This window comes from Aedes albopictus, chromosome 2 (assembly GCF_035046485.1).
Source record: "Aedes albopictus strain Foshan chromosome 2, AalbF5, whole genome shotgun sequence".
Classification (NCBI taxonomy): domain Eukaryota; kingdom Metazoa; phylum Arthropoda; class Insecta; order Diptera; family Culicidae; genus Aedes; species Aedes albopictus.
In genome coordinates, this window is record NC_085137.1 from 17491113 (window position 1) to 17509699 (window position 18587).

General features: G+C 43.5%; 2 protein-coding genes across 2 annotated transcripts in view; one reads left to right on the forward strand and one right to left on the reverse strand.

Annotated features, from left to right (window-relative positions):
• Positions 1–18587, forward strand: part of LOC134287428 (uncharacterized) — a 140263-nt gene that overhangs the window by 76481 nt on the left and 45195 nt on the right. The window lies entirely within an intron of this gene.
• Positions 1–18587, reverse strand: part of LOC109429978 (ATP-binding cassette subfamily G member 4) — a 110349-nt gene that overhangs the window by 50731 nt on the left and 41031 nt on the right. The window contains exon 2 of the mRNA XM_019705986.3: positions 2251–2365. Within this exon, the coding sequence (XP_019561531.2) occupies positions 2251–2365 (115 nt within the window). The remainder of the gene's footprint in view (positions 1–2250; positions 2366–18587) is intronic.

Sequence of the window (18587 nt, forward strand, 5' to 3'; positions counted from 1 at the left end):
TCAGGAATTCCTTCGATTACTTATCCAGGAATTCCTCCAGAAATTCCGTTAGAAATTCCTCCAGGATTTAAGGGATTTTCCAGTGATGGCAAAAATAACAGAAATAGAAATACCCAAGAATTCCTCTGGTGATTCCTCTAGAAACTCATCCAGTAATTCTTTCAAGAATTCCTCTAGAGATTCCTGCAGCAATTCCCACAGGAAATCCTCTAGGAATTCGTCCAGGCATTCCTCCAGAAATTTCTTCAGGAATTCTTCCAGGAATTGCTCCTGGACATCCTTCAGAAATTATGTCAGCAATTCCTCCAAGTATTTCTATAGGAAATCCTCCAGGGATTTCTTCAGATATTCTTCCAGGAAATTCTCCAGGAATATTTTAAGGGATTTTACAGGGATTCCTCCAGATATTTCTCCAGGAATTCCTCCAGAGATTTCCAGGGATTTATCCACGAATTTCTCCGAGGATATTTCCAGAAAATCCATCGGGAAATCCTCTAGAAGTTCCTTAAAGGGTTTTTCCAGAAAATCCTTCTGGAATTTTTTGAGGGTTTTTTTCAGAAAATTCTCCAGCAATTCCTCCCAGAATTCCTTTGGAGATTTCACCAAGAATCCCTCCAGAAGCTCTTCCAGGGATTGCTCCAAGAATTCATCTAAGAATTTCTCCAGGTATTACGCCAGGAATTTGTTCAGAAGTTTCTCCAAGCATTCCTTCAGGATTCTCTCTAGAGATTTTCCCAGGATTTTATTCATGGGTTTCTTCAAGAATTCCTCCAGAAATTCCTCTAAGATTTTCTCTAGGAATTCCTTTCATCTGATTTTTTCTAGGGATTCCTCCCAGAATTCCTCTAGGAATTTTCTCCTAGGAATCCTCCAGAAATTTATCTAGGATTTCCTTATGAAATATCTTTAGAAATTTCTCTAGATATTCCTCCCATAATTTATCCAGGCATTCCTCCAGGTATACTTTCAGAAATTCTTTCAGAGACTCCTCCGGGAATTCCTCCAGGGGTTCCATTGGGCTTTATTCAGGCATTACTGTAGGAATTTCTCCAGGGATTCATCCAGGTGTTTCTTCAGGGATTTAGCTAGAAAGTCTTCCAGGGATTTCTTCGGGGATTCTTCCAGGGATTGACCCAGGAATTCTTCAGAAATTCCTCTCAGGTTCTCTCCAAAAATTGATTTAGGAGTTCCGTCGGAAATTCAGAAATCCTTCAATCATCTTTTCAGGGATGTATTTTCCCAAGAACTTCTCCAGGATTACCTAATGATTTTTGTTTCGAAATTCATCGAGAATTTCAGGAGGAATTCCTCCAGCGAATAGTATTGGCAGATGATTTAAAAAGGACGCATACAGAAATCAGGAAATCCTGGGTGAGTCCTCAAAAGCGTTCGTAATTTTCTAGATTTAATCTATATTTTTTAGTAATGTTTAACAAAAAAAATCATTGCAAAATAATGCACGAGTAAATAAAAATTCTTGATCTTCCAGAAATTGGTCACAGCTACCGCTTTTTCAACGTATTGTACAAAATACAACAGCATGGCTGCTGAAGGGTTGAATAATGCTTTTAGGATATAATGTTATTGAAACCAATTTCATCGTTTTGCGTTTACCAATAAAAGATAGTAGGAACACATTTGCTCAGGGTTTTTGCCCCCCTCTGACCGAAAAGCTGGCTACGCCCTTGGAACTCAATAAACGTTTACGGTGGGAATGCGATAAATGGTTTACTGTTGAGCAATACTTTGTGTTTTTATACTTGTTGAGCTTACTCAGCGCTACCATATTCTGCAGCTATGTGCACTGCTTGTTTAGGAATACAATTTATAAATTGGAAAACAAAGATCATAATGAAAATGTAAGTAACTGACGTTGAATCAATTTCAACAAATAGTTGCTGAATATGTCAGTTTACAAGTTTTCGTATTGATCGTAACCAGTCCCGTGGCTTTCCTTCCACTATCATCAACTGTGTTTGTGATCCTTCATTGTCGCTAACCTTTACTAATCATATCTAGTGCCGCTGTAACTTATAAATATGGTGGATTCGTTTAAACGTAAAGCAATGATGAATCATCGTCATCATCGCCATAGTTGTCCAGGCATACACTCCAGACAGTGTTTTAAAAGTGGATCATTGAATATCATGGTCAATAACCACTTACTCTTACATATTGTCACACAACATCACAGTGAGACTGTGTCAACAGCACGTTTCTGATAGTGCAACCACTAAGCTAGATACTTACGTGTAGCCGGCGAGAATGTCCAACAGTGTACTCTTTCCAGCTCCGGAAGGTCCCATGATGGCCGTCAGCTCACCCGCTCGAAACTCTCCATTGATGTTTTGCAGAATGTCCCGACCTGCAATTCAGAAAGAAACCAATGATTACCAAAATGACAAGCAGAAACCGCGAAGTTCTGATTTATGGTCCCTACTGTTGCAAAGCTCCGATAATCATTCTATCACTCGAACTGATAACCACTGTGAACCAGAAATTGCATGCAAAAAAAAACTGGACATCTGTTCGCCAGCAAACGTCGTCGACCTAATTAGACCGCACGGTAACCTGGACAAAAGACCTTGATAACGGATGTTTTGCTTATGGCGCGAAGACACCTGCGCTACTTATGGCCTTCAACCGTAGTCGTCGTCTTATCACCGTACCGACTCGGACGTGGAAGCAACGGATGCATATTCTTCCCATTTGGCAACAACCAATACCAAGTCTGTTGTTGTACGGAGTTCCAGTCTCGAGAGTGTCGATCACCCACCATATCCCCATCAATGGGAGACGGTTCGAGGTAGACACCCCGTCTTATTAGGATGCACTCAGCTGCCGTCTGGTTGCAGTTTGGTGCATCCCCTTCAGAAAAGCGACAAGCCATATCGCTATTTGGTATATGACACTTTAAGGTCATCCCATAAAAAAAAAAGTTTAATTTACTTGCAATAAAAGAGAACTTGTTGGGATTAACGCGCCAAGACCACGCCACAGTCTCGAGTAAACGCTCGATGAACATTACAACCTTCCCCGTCCCGGCAGAGTGGTTAAAATGAAAAAACGAACAACGAAAATGTGCAAATAAAGTGCAGCACCACTGGACGACATGATTTAAAAGCGGTTGGTCCGGTTGGTCCGAGGCATGTGTGTTGTTGATACATCGAGTTGTGGCGATGTGGTCTGCAAGCAACTATCTACAGTGCAACGTTCAGTAAACTCTGTCGGTTGTTTATTTTCGTGGGAATAACATCGAGGAAGTGTTCTGAAAACAGTGTCTATACGATGTGTGTGAATTATCTTCCTTGGACCTAAAGGATGGTGCATCGCATCAGTAAATGTAATAACAACCCATTGAATACCCTTAGAGATTCAAGGCCTATATTTGCGAGAGTACTTGGATGGCCTAGAACATCTTTGGAAATCACTATTCCTCACAAGATTTTTCCATGGACTTGTAGGAAGTTATACCGTGTCACTAATGTAACAATCTGTCCTGTAAGGTGTTACATCGCATTAGTAATATAACAACTATCCGTTGGATACGTTTTTAGTACTTAAGCCTACGCGGAAATTCTTAGATGGCCTTGAAAATCATTGAAAACTTGTTCACTACAGGATGTTACACCGCAATGTATCAATAACCCTTTGCTTATACTTATAGATTTTAAGGCCTTTACTCGCGGAAGTTCATGGGTGACCTAGAACATCATAGAAAATTTCTTTTCTACAGAACTATACATCATGGGCCTGCAGGACGTAACACCGCATCAGTGATGTGGTTATAGATCTTAAGGCATTTACTAGCGGAAGTTCTTGAATGACCTAGAACTTCATTGGAAACTGGTCTCTAGTCTCTTTTCAAATGTCTAAAGAATGTTTCTGATACCTCATACTTCATTGGAAATTTTCCTTAGCGAACCATGATCCAAAGACCTGTAGGATTAAAAACCGTGCCAGTAATGTAACGATAATTCACTAATTACGCTTTAAGATTTTAACATCTTTACTTGTTCTTTGCACAACAATATTGCAACAATAGTCGTAGGAAGTTGCACCATATCCGTAATGTAACAACATTCCATTGAATATGTTTGTAGACCTTAAGAACGCTATAGACCTCTTTTACATAATTTAGGCATTTTTAGGACTTTCTCGGGAATCCATCCAAGAGCTCCACCGGGAATATTTGGTAATTATTATTTTTATTTATTTTTCTTGTATTACAGGCAAAATAATAACTTTGCCTTGTATTTAAACCTCCTTTTCCACTATTGCTCACGAGGATTTCCACCCCCAAATGATAGTAAAAAGTATAATCTTTCAACTACCGACTAAGCCATCTGCACCATTTTGCGCCGGAAATAGTTACTTAAGGTGAAAGAACACCTTAAAATATGATAAATTTGCCAATAACTTTTTTGTTTTAAGATATAATGACTTTACATCTTCGGAACAAATGTGTATTTTGAACTGTATGAATCTATCTGTTGAAGCTACATTGAATAAAACTAGTTTTAGAGGTACCACGCACAAAACGCTCCATATCTCGAAAACCATAAGAGGTAGAGCTTTGACATGTTCTACGATTTTTTTTTCTCTTATTATGGGCTACAACTTTGCCAAATACGCAAACCTTTAAAAAAAATTAAAAAAAAATTATCTCACTTTTAAGGGGATTAATCATTAATAACATTTTATCAAATTTACGCCAGGAAAACTTTGTAGAATACGCCAAACCTCTAGAACCAACCTAAAAAAAGTTATTTTATTTTGATCGCAAAATCATCGATTTCGAACACTGTGTGTTGATCAAGTTATTAGCGAAAGAGAGAGAAGACGAAGAGAAATCGATCTACACTGAAACCTCCATTTAAGTCGCTGCATGGCTTATCGAAAATATTTTTTACCAAACAAGCAATGACATAACTAAAGACTTCTATATTTTTTAACACTTCGCGTAACAAAGGGGATTTGTCAAAAAATATAAAACTGTATAGTTAAGTCATTGCTTGCGCGGTAAAAATTATTTTCGATCAGCCATGCATCGACTTAAATGGAGGTTTTAGGTCAATTGGACCCTAATTAAAAACTATTTTCTAAATCTTCAAACCAACAGAAAATTCCTGCATGAGTTCCGCCGATTATGTCCACTGGGAATTCTTGCACTGGAAAAAGCCATACCACCAGAAATTCTCTAATAATTTCAAGGAAAATGTATCCATTAACAACACAGAGAATTCCGGCAGGAAATCCACCGGAAGATCTGGCAGAAGTTTCAATTTCTGTGTGAGTTCCACTGGGAATTCTTCTAGCAGCACCACCAGCAATTCCTCTTTAAGTTCCACTGGAAATTTATGTTTGGATGTCATCGCCTGGAGCTCCATCGATTATTCCTCTAGGTGTTCCACTGGGAATTCCGACAGCAGCTTCATCGGGAATTTCTGAGCGAGTTTCAGCACTTCTACCAGATATTCATCAATGAGATCAACAGAGAATTTCTTTGGGAACTCCTCCTATCATTCTGTGAATACCTGTAGGATCTTCTCTGCTAATACCCGGGTCCCAAGTAACACACTTGTCACAGAAGAGTAACGATGGCGAAGGTTTTGTTGCGCAAAAGTCACTGTGACTCAATTCCAACAAATAAATACAAACTTGCTAGAAGTAAGTCACAGTGGCTTTTGCGCAACAAAAACCTGCGCTGCCGTATCTTTTCTGCTACAAGTGTGTTACTTGGGGTATTGTAGTAGTAAGATCCACCGTGAAATCCTCCCGAAGATCCACTGAGAATTCCTGTAAGATTTCCATGTATAACTATTGTAGGGAGTTCCACTAGGATTTCCCTATGCGTTACATCAGGAATCTCTCTAAAATCTCCACCTGGGTTTCCTCCAAGAATTCCAAACCCTAGGAGTTCCATCAATTATTCAGAGAAGTTACACTGCGAAGTCTGGCTGGAGTTCCAACGAGGATTCTTGTAGGAGTTCTCCTGGAAAATCATCTTTGAAATTCCTCCAGAGTTCCAACGGATCCATGGTCGGTCGGATCGCCCTCTAGCAATTCCACCAAAAATTCCTCTAGGAGTTCCAAAGAAAACTTCCTCAAGAATTCCTCAAATAATTACTCTATGTGTTCTTCTGAGAAATCCTCTAGGAGTTCCACAGTGAATTGTTGTAGAAGATTCACCGAAAACTCCTTTAGGAGTTCTGCTACAGGAGATTATCTCGGTTCTAACTGGAATTTATCTAAGATGTCCACTGAAAATACCCATGGTAGTTGCATCGGAAATTTCTCTATGATTTCCATCGAGAAATTCTCGGGAAGTTTCGTCTAGAATTCCTGCTTACATTCCTCCGGAAATTCTTCTCGAAGTTCAACTGGGAATTCTTCTATCACTTCTTCCAGGAATTCCTTTGGGAGTTCCAAAGAGAATTTTTCTGACAGTTCTACCTTTGGAGTTTGGCCGGAAAATATTGTAAGATTTCCACAAACAATTCCTTTAGAAGTTTCACTAGTAATTATTGCAAAAGTTCAATCGCCAATTCTTGCAGGACTTCTATCGGGAATCACTTCATAAGTTTCACCAAATATTACTCTAGAATTTCTCCCAAAAAATACGGCGCAAAGTCTTCTAGAAGATTCACCTCTAGGAATTCTATTGGGAGTTCCCATAGGAGATACCAAGAATCCCTGTAAGAGTTCCATCGCGTATTCCAACAGGAGTTCCACCATAAATTTCTGTATGTGATTTAGTGGGAATGGCTGCAGAAGTTCATCTGAGAATTGCTATTGAAGTGTAAATGAGAATTATTCTAGAAGTTCTTCCGAGAATTCCTCTAAAAATTCCAACCGAAATTTCTCTAACGATAAGCTCCTCTAGCAAATTCCCACAGCAGCCCTAGGGATTTATGTACGAGATCTACTGAAAAGGTTTCTAGGAGTTCGATCTGGTACTTTTCTTAAAGGTTCACCTGGAATTCCTCTAGAAATTGCACAAGGTGTTGCATTTCCCAGGAGTTGCACTGGGACTTCCTCCAAGAGCTTCACCAGGAAGTCTTCTATGAGTCCCTTTGTGATCACCTGTAGTAGCTCCGTCGGACAGATGCTTCGAGATTTTCCCGAGGAGATCCTTCGGGAATACCTTAAGGGCTTCCACCAAGAATTATGTAGGGAGTTCCACCAGCAATGTTTTAGGCTCTACAGCAGGAATAACTGGAGCTCCATCGGGCAACCCTCTAGGATTTCCTGCAGCAAGGAGTTTCACCGGGAATTCTTATTGAAGGATCATCGAGAATTTCTCTAGATTCTCATCGAGAATTCCTAATTCTCTAGGAGCTCCACCGGGAGTTCGTTGATGAGCTTTACGCAAATTATTGTAGGAGTTTCACCGAGAATTGCTCTAGGACTTCCACAGCACCCCTTAGGAGTTCCACCGCGAACAATTTGAAGGGTCTCTCTAGCAGATATTACTCTAGTTAATCCTCCGAAGTTTCGTTCAGTAGTTTTTCAAAAAATTTCAACAGACGGTCGTCCGTAAATCAATTAAATAGTTCCACCGGAAGACTTTTCATGAGTTTTCTAGGATTTTAGGATTTCCCATAGCAGATCGACTAAGAATTTCTCCAAAAGTTTCGCTAGGAAACTCACAGAGGCATTCCTTGCGGAAACTTACAGGACTTACCGGTTAAACTCATAAAGAGATGCTTGGTGGGACTCCCACAGAAATGATGCAACAAGAAACTATTCTAAATTTGTCTCTAAAAATCCTACAGTGATTACTTTAGAAACTCTCCCAGTATTCCTCTAAGCATTTCTTGAGAAATTCTTCAAGGGTTCTTGCAGAAATTCCTGCAAGGATTATATGTATTTAAAAATAGCTTCTGCGATGTTGTCAGCAATATCTTCTGGGAGGTTTTCAGAAACCGCACAAAAAAATTACCGGAAAATTTCTTGAATATCGGAAAAAAAATATAGGAAAAATATTGTTTAAGGGATTGTTTGTTTTTGAAAGGACTATAACTAGATAATCATAGATTAACTACTTAAAAACTCTTCGAAAAATGCCAAAATAATAATGTAGAAATTCTACAGGAGCTGCTGCGAGGTTCTTGCAAGAAATTCCTGGAGCATCATATGTAAAAATTCTGAAATGCTTAAGAAAATATGTTAAAAACTCTAAAGGAATCTCTGAAAGAATCACAGAATCTCTGTGAAAAATGCATCCTTCAAATAAATTGTTGAAGAAATCTAAAAAAAGTGTGCCCTGCTTTAATATAAAATTGAACAATATTTTTCATGTATTCAATGTATTTCAAATATTGAGAGATTCGTCGATTTGCCGAATTACTTTTTTGTTGATATTTTAGTTATTTTTTTTCCATTTACGGATTTGAATGATTCGTCATCTTCGGTGATGACATGTTTTACCCTTCTTAGAATAAGAAGGGTATAAATACCGCTTGGAAAACCGACTTTCGATCCGAGGCCCGCAGGGCCGAGTCACATATACCAATCAACTCAGCTCGACGAATTGAGCAAATGTCTTTTTTTTTTTTTTTTCCTTCTAAACCATAGGGGGATAAATCTGCTCATCAGACACCCTAACAGGAAGGTTAGGGTAGTGTGGGGATGAGGCCGTCTTCTACAATGCCGGTAGAAGCCAGGACTACTCTCTCCTCGACCCACTAAAACACATTCCTATGGTCGCCAAACCCTACGTCTCTCCGGAACCACCAAGAAGGTATTGCTTCAGAGAGGGGCTAGTGCATATCGCACCCTCAAGGTTAGCTGCCGTAGCCTAGCAGCAACGAACATCGATGACTCGCACTGGAGAGTCCATCACGATAGCATGCTGGCGCTTAGCCAGTTTCCCGAGTGGTCCTCGCCACTCCCTTTGTCCACGGAAGGCGGGCAGGGTCAACCCCGCCCGCGCCCTACTGCTGAGCGGACATCAAGAACTGATGCCCACATGCAACCCGATCTGACCTGCTGAAGGCAAGGGTATCACTACCCTTCAGGCCTTATCAGCTGCATCCGTAGGTTGCAGACAGCAGGGTCTCACCTACCCCGACCCTTGCCGGGGACCCCTTTCCAACCGCGGGCTCAGATCCAACCCAGTAGACCGACGCCACGACAGCACCGCTACCGGGACTTCCTCTCCGCGGCCACTTAATCGCTGTAAGGGTCGATCTCGACCGCAGGGCACCGGTATGACCTACGAAGCCGACTTCGAACCCCTGGACCACCTCTTGTACTGCATCTGGACTAGCCATTCTCCGAGTCCACGCGCCACCTCCTTTGTAGCTCCCAGACGATATGGGTGATAGCCGTTGAAACGGCATTCCAGCTAATCTCATCCCTACACATTCTCTGGACCAAGTTGTCCGGAGTTGTGTCCTCCCCGCATGTGGCAAGCATGCGGTCACGCATTGTGCGAAAACGCGGGCACACGAACAAAACGTGTTCCGCCGTTTCCTCTAAACCATTGCACACTGGGCATTCGGGAGAATCCGCATGCCCGAAACGGTGTAGATACTGTCGGAAGCAACCATGGCCTGTAAGGACCTGTGTCAGGTGGAATGAAACTTCCCCATGGCGCCTATTAATCCAACTATCTACCCTCGGTATCAACCTATGGGTCCACCTTCCTTTGGTGGAACTGTCCCACGCGCGCTGCCATTTGACCATAGAGGCCATCCTGACAGTCTTGCGTATGCCTCTTGTGCCGCGCATTTCGAAGCACTCCATATCCTCACTGATAAGAATGCTGATGGGCACCATACCAGTAATGACACAGAGAGCGTCGTGTGACACGGTACGGTACGCGCTTGCAACCCTCAGACACATAAGCCTGTAAGTACTTTCCAGCTTCCGTCGGTAGCATTCAGTACTTAGCGCGGTACCCCACGCCGGGCCGCCATACCTAAGTATGGACGTAGCAACACTAGCCAGAAGCTTGCGCTTACTGGCGTACACCGCTGAGCTATTGGACATCATCCGGGACAGTGCCGCAATAGCTGTGGAGGCTCTTTTGCAGGCATAATCGACGTGGCTACCGAAGGTAAGCTTATCGTCGATCATCACGCCCAAGTGCTTGACAGAGCGCTTCGACAGGATAGTGCACTCTCCTACACTGATCTCCGTCTGCTGCGCCGACTGCATGTTGTTCACAACCGTCACCTCTGTCTTGTGGTGAGCCAGCTCCAGTTTTCTGGACCGCATCCACGCCTCCACAACCTTGATCGAGTGGTCGGTAGTCAACTTCACCTCCTCGATCGTTTCACCGTAGACTTCGAGCGTAATATCGTCGGAAAATCCGACAATCACCACTCCCACTGGGTACTCTAACCTCAACACCTCGTCGTACATGACATTCCATAACACCGGACCCAGGATGGAACCTTGCGGGACTCCTGAGGTTATGTGAAAGCACTTCCGACCCACCTCCGTGTCGTATACTAAAGACTGCCCCAGAAAGTATGGACGCACCTAGTCTTCAGATGTCTAGGTCTGGTCGATGGCTCTTGTATCAGGCTTCGTTTCTGCTGTTTCTGCTTACTATAGGATTGAAAATTCAAACATTTTTTGCCACGATTACATTGGCATTCGAAATGGTAACATTTTTTGGTCATAACCCTCTCTGTGTAAGTTAAACGGTTTTTTCTTGCGCTCAAATACCTTTATCTTACGTCTATCCAAAAGAGGGTTAGAAGGACCTTTATTTTTTACCCAATTTTTTGCTTATGCTCAAACGTGTTCTTCCCACAGAGCATCCCGTTTGCTGCTTATATGGTTTTCACACTTACTCCCTCCATATTTTTCTCTCTTCCTAAGTGGCATTTTAACCTCTGTACGTCATTTGTGCACATTTTTTTGACGATGTTCCACTGAAAGTTCATCTATTTTGAAACAAACTGTTGGAATCGTAAGAACCGCTGCATAAATGCTGAGAGAATAGGTTGATGAACAAGATGCAGGCTTCAAAAAGAACTAGTCATCAATAATTATGAAATGCCAGCATTTTCTCTTTGCGTCCATACTTTCTGGGGCGGTCTTTAGTACGCGATTCTGGAAGTAGCTTCCGAGAATCTTGTACAAGTACTCCGGTATCCCCAGACGCAAGAGCGCATCAGCAATAGCAGCCCAACTGGCGCTATTAAATGCATTCCTTACATCCAGAGTCACTACCCCGCAAAAGCGAATTCCCCTCCTCTTAGGCTCGAGTGCTTTCTCGGCGGTTTTTGTAACCGACAAGATAGCGTCTACGGTGGACCTCCCCTTCCGGAAGCCATACTGGTTGCTCGAGAGACCATTTACGCCCTCAGTGAACTTCAACATTCTATTGAGGATGATCTTTTCGAGCACCTTCCCCGCCGTGTCAATCAAGCATATTGGTCTATATGCCGACGGGTCTCCGGGTGGTTTCCCCGCCTTTGGCAATAGTACCAGGCTCTGCCTCTTCCAAGCTTCTGGGAAAACTCCCTCGTCCAGGCATTTCTGCATAGCAGACCTGAACATCTCGGGAGCTTCTGCAATAGCTACTTTTAAGGCCAGGTTCGGAACTCCGTCCGGACCTGGGGCCTTACCTACGCTAAGGGACTTAGCTATCCCCGCAAGTTCCACATCGGTGACCCTTTCCTCATCGCCAGCCCCAGTCCCCGGCTGTCCTACGAAAGGAGGCCAAGGACTAGGATCATGACGCGGAAAAAGTCCTCCAATGATCCCCTCCAACATCTCTGGAGATTGCTCTGTAGGAGCCATCACACCTCTCGTCTTGGCCATAACGATCCTGTAGGCATCACCCCACGGGGTCGTATTGGCGCTCTGACAGAGACCCTCAAAGCATGCCTTCTTGCTTGCTCTTATCTCGGTCTTGAGCGCGGCTTTTGCAGCCGTTCGTTTCGCTCTTCCTCTGATCGTGCTCGCTGCATCCGCCGCCTAGCCCGTAGGCAGGCGCGGCGCAGGTCCGCAATCGCGTCGGTCCACCAGTAAGCCGGTGGCCTCCCATTTCTAGGGTGGACTCTCCTAGGCATGGTCGCATCACACGCACGTGAGAGCACCGCTACCAGCTCGTCGCCGTCTAAACCGAGTAAGTTTCGCTCACGGCGGAGCGCTTCCCTAAATACCTCTTCGTCGAAGTATGATGTCTTCCACCTACGAGGGCTTGGCCTTGGCCTAGCCGCCTCTTCTTCTATCCGCTGTCTGCTGTTGTTGTAGTCGATACTGTAGCGAACCGCCAGGTGGTCGCTGTGAGTGTAGCCATCATCTACTCTCCAGTTCGAACTACTTGTTAGGCCAGGACTACAAAAGGTCACGTCAATAATTGACTCCGCTCCGTTTCGACTATAGGTACTCTTGGTACCGACGTTAGCCAAGTCGACATCTAAGATGGCCAGTGTTTCTAGCAGGATCTGACCCCGCTGGTTCGTGAAACGGCTTCCCCATTCCACAGCCCAGGCATTAAAGTCACCCGCTATTACCACCGGCCTTCGCCCTGTTAGCACGGTCGTTAAGCGGTCCAGCATTTGCGTGAACCGCTCGATCGGCCACCGCGGAGGCGCATAACAGCTACAGAAGAAGACCCCGTTTACTTTGGCGACCACGAAGCCCTCATAGGTAGTAGACACCAACTCCTGCACGGGGTATTTACCCGTCGTCCATATCGCCGCCATTTTCCTGGTCCCATCCGAGGCCCAGTTGCCGTTGCCGGCGGGTACTCGGTATGGATCCGAAATGATGGCGATATCCGTCTCCCACTCAGAAACCGCCTGACAAAGCAGTTGCTGAGCCGCATCACAGTGGTTCAGGTTCAGCTGCGTTACCTGCACTGTGATTTGTTGCTCACTGCGGCTTTCTTAAAGGCCGGGCACCCTGGACCACCCATCGCATGTCTGTTTTTCGAGGTTTTCCCGGTACAGATCATGCAGATGGGCGGACTCGTGCAGCTTTGGGCCTTATGACCTTCAGCGCCGCATCGCCTACACAGTTTGCGCCTGTCGGGGCCTTTGCAGTCCCACGACTTGTGTCCTGGTTCCAGACACCTGAAGCAAACCTCAGGTGGCTCGTGGAATGTCAGGTGACAAACACACCAGCCCACCTTAATACTCCCTACTTTAACGGATTTTTTAACATCCGCCACAGGTAGCTGAACCAGAGCTATCTGTGTCCCTGCTGGCCCCTTCCGCAGCCTGACGGCTGTGGCGGCCACCTGAACATCGCACTGTTGCCGCAGTGCCGTGACGAGCTCTTCCGCTTCGGTGATCTCGTCTAGGTCTTTGACCTTCAGAGTCGCCTCATGCGTAAGAGCCCTCACCTCCACTCCATCACCAAGGACCTCTTCTGCCAGCCTCTTGTAGGCGGCGCCCTTGTGATCCTTCTGGCGCTTAAGCTCCAGGATCATTTCGCCCGTACGAGTACGTCTGATACTGCGTACATCGGCTCCAAGACCCTCGAGCTTGGCGTCGCACCTCATCGCCTTCAAGACGTCCGAGTATTTCGACTGTTCGGTCTTGATGACGATAGCGTCACCTTTTTCGCGCCTGGCACCTGCCTTCCTACGCCTTGGCTTGGCGACCTGCGCTTCTACCTGCGGAATCACCTTCTTCTTCTTCTTCCGCTCTACCTTTGTCCAAGGAGGGTCTTCTCCTTGGACCGCCCTACTCTGTGGCTGCTGAGGGCCCACCATTGGTCGCAACCCCTTATTCCCTTCATTCCGGGACGGGCCAGCCTTTTCAGGCCCACCCTTCCCAGCTTTCCGGGAACCCTGGCTGGGGTCCGACTTTCCAGCGTTACCACCGGCTTTCGGGGTTATTATACGCCTGGCCTTGCGGGCGCCGCCAGACAGCTCCTCACCTGACGGCTGCCTCGCCCGCTTCTGCGAATGCTTGTCGCGTTTGTCACGAGCATTCGCTTCCACACTCCTCGGACTACCTGCGAAGGAGAAGGCCTCTGTTTGTGTAAACTTCGACACATTCTCCTTTGCTGGTTCCGCAGCTGTAGCAGCCAGCAACGCCACCGCGTGCTCCTGCTTGGCCTCATCGACAGACACTCTAAGTCTGTATGTCTATGTATGTCTATGTATGTCTGAGCAAATGTCTGTATGTGCGTGTGTGTGTGTGTGTGTGTGTTTGTGTGTGTGTGTGTGTGTGTGTGTGTGTGTGTGTGTGTGTGTGTGTGTGTGTGTGTGTGTGTGTGTGTGTGTGTGTGTGTGTGTGTGTGTGTGTGTGTGTGTGTGTGTGTGTGTGTGTGTGTGTGTGTGTGTGTGTGTGTGTGTGTGTGTGTGTGTGTGTGTGTGTGTGTGTGTGTGTGTGTGTGTGTGTGTGTGTGTGTGTGTGTGTGTGTGTGTGTGTGTGTGTGTGTGTGTGTGTGTGTGTGTGTGTGTGTGTGTGTGTGTGTGTGTGTGTGTGTGTGTGTGTGTGTGTGTGTGTGTGTGTGTGTGTGTGTGTGTGTGTGTGTGTGTGTGTGTGTGTGTGTGTATGTGTGTGTGTGTGTGTATGTATGTTACAAAAAAATGTCACTCACGGTTCTCAGCCGTCTGTTGACCGATTTGAGTTCTCTTAGAAGCAAATTAAAGCTTCTACATCCTAGTAGAACGCTATTGAATTTCATTTTGATTGGACGTTCGGTTACCGAGATATCTTTCAAAGAGTGCTAGGAAGTAGTACAACTTAATCATTTTAGATATTGTGATTTTACTTCGAAGATGAATTCCAAGGGAATTTGCTTGAGCTGGTTGGGAATCGCCGTTAAATTTCAAGGGGCGTTTCAATGCGTTCTTGTGAAATTATAGACTTTTAAGTTAATGCTCTTATTACGTTAAAAGACCTCTAGACTGATTCTCTGTAAGATAATATATGAAACACGCATTGAAAAGTTTAATGCTGAACTTTTAAACTAGCATTTTCCATAATTTTTATAACGAAAACTTTTTTTCTCGACAAACTCTTCCGAAAACACATTGGAGCACCCCTCCGACTATGCTCCTCCATCCTCCACCATCAGCTGGCAGCATTGGCAGCACGAGCAGCATAAAAGAAATGTCAGATTGAATCAAAACAAACCACACCAACCGAGAGATAGAATCTCACGCACGTGTTGCTCCTACGTTAAATATGTCAAAGCGATGTGTCAGTTTGGTTGCAGTCTCGCTCTACAATCGAACGACGATTGCAACGACAATTCGAACGGCGATTCCAAAAACGACGGTTCTGATTCGTCGTGTTCAGTTAGCAAATCCACGAATAATATTTTTGACAAAGTGTATCATCATAAATTTCTCAGCCGTCTATCAACCGATTTGGGTTTTTAAGGCCCCAAACGAAAACTACTACATCCTAGTAGAACGCTATTGAATTTTATTTTGATTGGACGTTCGGTTACCGAGATATCTGTTAGTTGTTAGTTAAATTGAAAGTTGAATTGGTTAAACCTAGCATGCAAAGGGTTAGTAAACTGTTATACAGAACACCGCAAACACACAAAACACGATGAACTCTTAACACTATTGTAACAAAACGACACATAACACATGTACAAAACACGAAGAGAGACGAGAATGTTCGATTTGTACAGGTACTGAACAGATATAGTTAGTAGCCAACGGATAGCCAACGAATAAAGACGGCAAGGTACACGCGCGCGAAGTTTTATTAGTAAAATAAAAGGTCGTTATTAATTGCGTAATAAAGTGGTTTGGTTTTGTAAAACGAGTGCTAATTATTGATTAACGGAAAGGACTGGTGTAAAGGGATCAGGAAATTAGTGAAAGTGGACAAGGAGTTTTTTTGGGAAGGAAAGGAAGATTTGGAAAGGAGTTATTTGTGGAAGGCGTTAATTGGAGTGGAGTTGGGAAGAAAAGGTATTGCTTCAATTTGAGGAACACAGCGTAGGACCCTGGATACAACAAAGAAGGTAAACTCAACCCACGAACCGCATCCCCCAACAATATCTTTCAAAGAGTGCTAGGGAGTAGTACAACTTAATTATTTTAGATATTTTTGACAAAGTGTATCACCATAAATTTCTCAGCCGTCTATCAACCGATTCGGGTTCTTAAGGCCCCAAACGAAAGCTACCGCATCCTAGAAGAACGAATTTCATTCCGTTTGGACATTTTGTTTCCGAGTTATCTTTCGAGGAGTATTTAGGAGTAATAAAATTTACGCTATTGAGAGATTTTTGATAAAATGTATCATAATAAATTTCTCAGCCGTCTGTCAACCGATTCGGGTTCTCTTAGCATCAAGTGATAGCTACTACATCCTCGTACAATTGGCTTCTTTAACGATGTTGAGATTATTCAATATTCTGAATCTGCATGTCAAACTGAGTCGAAATCCAAATTTTCATAAATTTTGGTGCCCGGGAACCTATTTAAAAATCAATTTTAAGTTTGTGTGGGAGCGATTTGTCGAATCACCCCTCGTCGCAGTTTGCACTGGACGGAGCTGTCAAACAGTTGCCCAGCTGTCAAAATGTGATTTCAAAAAATCTCTTTGAATTGGTTTTAGGTACCGAAATAAAGTTCAAAAAATCTGAAAAAAACCGTAGTGGCTCAGAAAAAGGTGCTCTTTTGTATAAAATCAAAAAATCACTTAATTTTTCTTAATTTAAAATCCCAATTGTATTGAATTTTATTTTGATTGGACATTTAGTTACCGAGATTTCTTTTGAAGAGTATTTGGGAGTAATCTCAATGAATTCCTTTTTTTTATTATTATACTAGTTGTCCCGGCTAACGTCGTACTGCCTGCCTACTGTGTTTTCTATATGTCATCTATATGGGAGCCCCCGTTCCAGAGACCGGAGAGGTCTCACACCAAGCTAAGAACCTTCCCCGGCCCCAAAACTACCCACATACAAAATTCCATTTGATTTGATTTGACCGATTGGTTCAGTAGTTTCCAAATGAATAACGGTCAGACTGACAGACAGACAAAAATTCATTTATATACACTGTGGTGCATAATTGATCGGACAAACGCCGATTTTCATACAAAATGACCAAGTTTGAGATGCTGTAACTATGGTTTGCTTTGACGGATTGAGCTCAATTTTTGACACGGAACTACTGATATGCTAGATTCTGGCTGGCATTTCTGGTAGTTGAGCCCATGGTCGATGATTCTATTATGGAAAGCAATCAACCTGATGCCAAATCTACAATATTTTCTAGAATGACCAAAAATCACAATCATACATACGAATAATACAACTATAATTTTAATAAGTGTAAGAAGGGTTCTGTTCACCATAGGTGGATTAATTCAGGTTTTTTTTTATTTTAGCCTAATAGCTTCCTTGACCTGAAAAAAAGTTTATAACTGCCAGGCTTACGTTAAATCCAATAATTTTTTTTTTTTAAAGTTTTCATGAATCACATCACCTACCAAAGTGAGCCCAAAGCATGTGACTTTTCCCCCTATTCTCCAACAAAAACTTCTTCCCGTGACAACCGTGAGGAAGTAGAGGTGATCTCGGTCTCTAGACGCAACGCATTTAATAGTAACATTCCTTCTTTTCCTCGGCTACTGTAAGGACGTGGCCGGCGCCTTTATAGACTGAATAAAGTTTGGAATAAGGCAATCCATGACGACTTTTCACGATGGGGGTGACAGCCAAAAGTGTAAACACAGTGTGAGTACAACTTAACAAAGTTTCGTCAAGTGTCGTTGGTGCTTAACAAATTCCTTTGTGTTCAACTGTCACCCCGATCATCGGATGTCAAAAATACATGGTAAACAAAAAAAATCAGCTGATCGCATCTGTCTCATGGATTGCCTTATTCTCAAACGTGATTATTGAGAATGTTAAGCTCCTCTCAAGCTCCGTGGATGGTTGATTCCTTGTGAAATTTTGATTATTCTGGTCAATCACGGAGTAGCAACTACAAATTGTACGGCCATCTATGATCATGCATATGCTCATGTAAAAAACAGTGTCTTTCCACCACTTATCTGGAGACAGCTTCACATTTTCTTCCGCAAATTTACTTCTAATCATCTTATTTCCACTCGCACATCGCACCATAGTTAGGTGTGTATATTTGGCGACAGTAGGTACATCGGCATCACGCCACCTCCATTAACACCGCGAGATTCGGTTTTTTTCGTCTAATCTCTTCTGGGGTTTCTTCTCCACTTCACTGCCGGTCCCAAGGCCGGTTCCATGTCAAACCGTTAGGAGGCGATGGAAGAAAACGCATCTTTAATTATTATTGTTGTGTTTTTTTTTAATCATTATTGTAGAAAAAAAAACAATGTTCCATGTTAAGATATCACTGAGTACAATGCGTCTCCAGAGTGTAGAATTAGCATAAGTTAAAATACACATAAATACAAACAAAAAAAAAAAAAATGCGTCTCCATGAATTTTCGGCATAGCTTGAAGATGCCTGGAAACATTTTTTCTTGCTAACATTTTGCGCTTCAGTGAAAAAAAAATATAAAAACCCCTCGGAAACATATTGTACCAAATTCTCCTTCTTGCCATTCGGCGGTCGTTCTCTGCAAGCCGCTTCACGCTGCGAACCGCGTGCACCACACAGTAAATGACGATCGTCTCCGTTGTTGTCATCGAAGCAT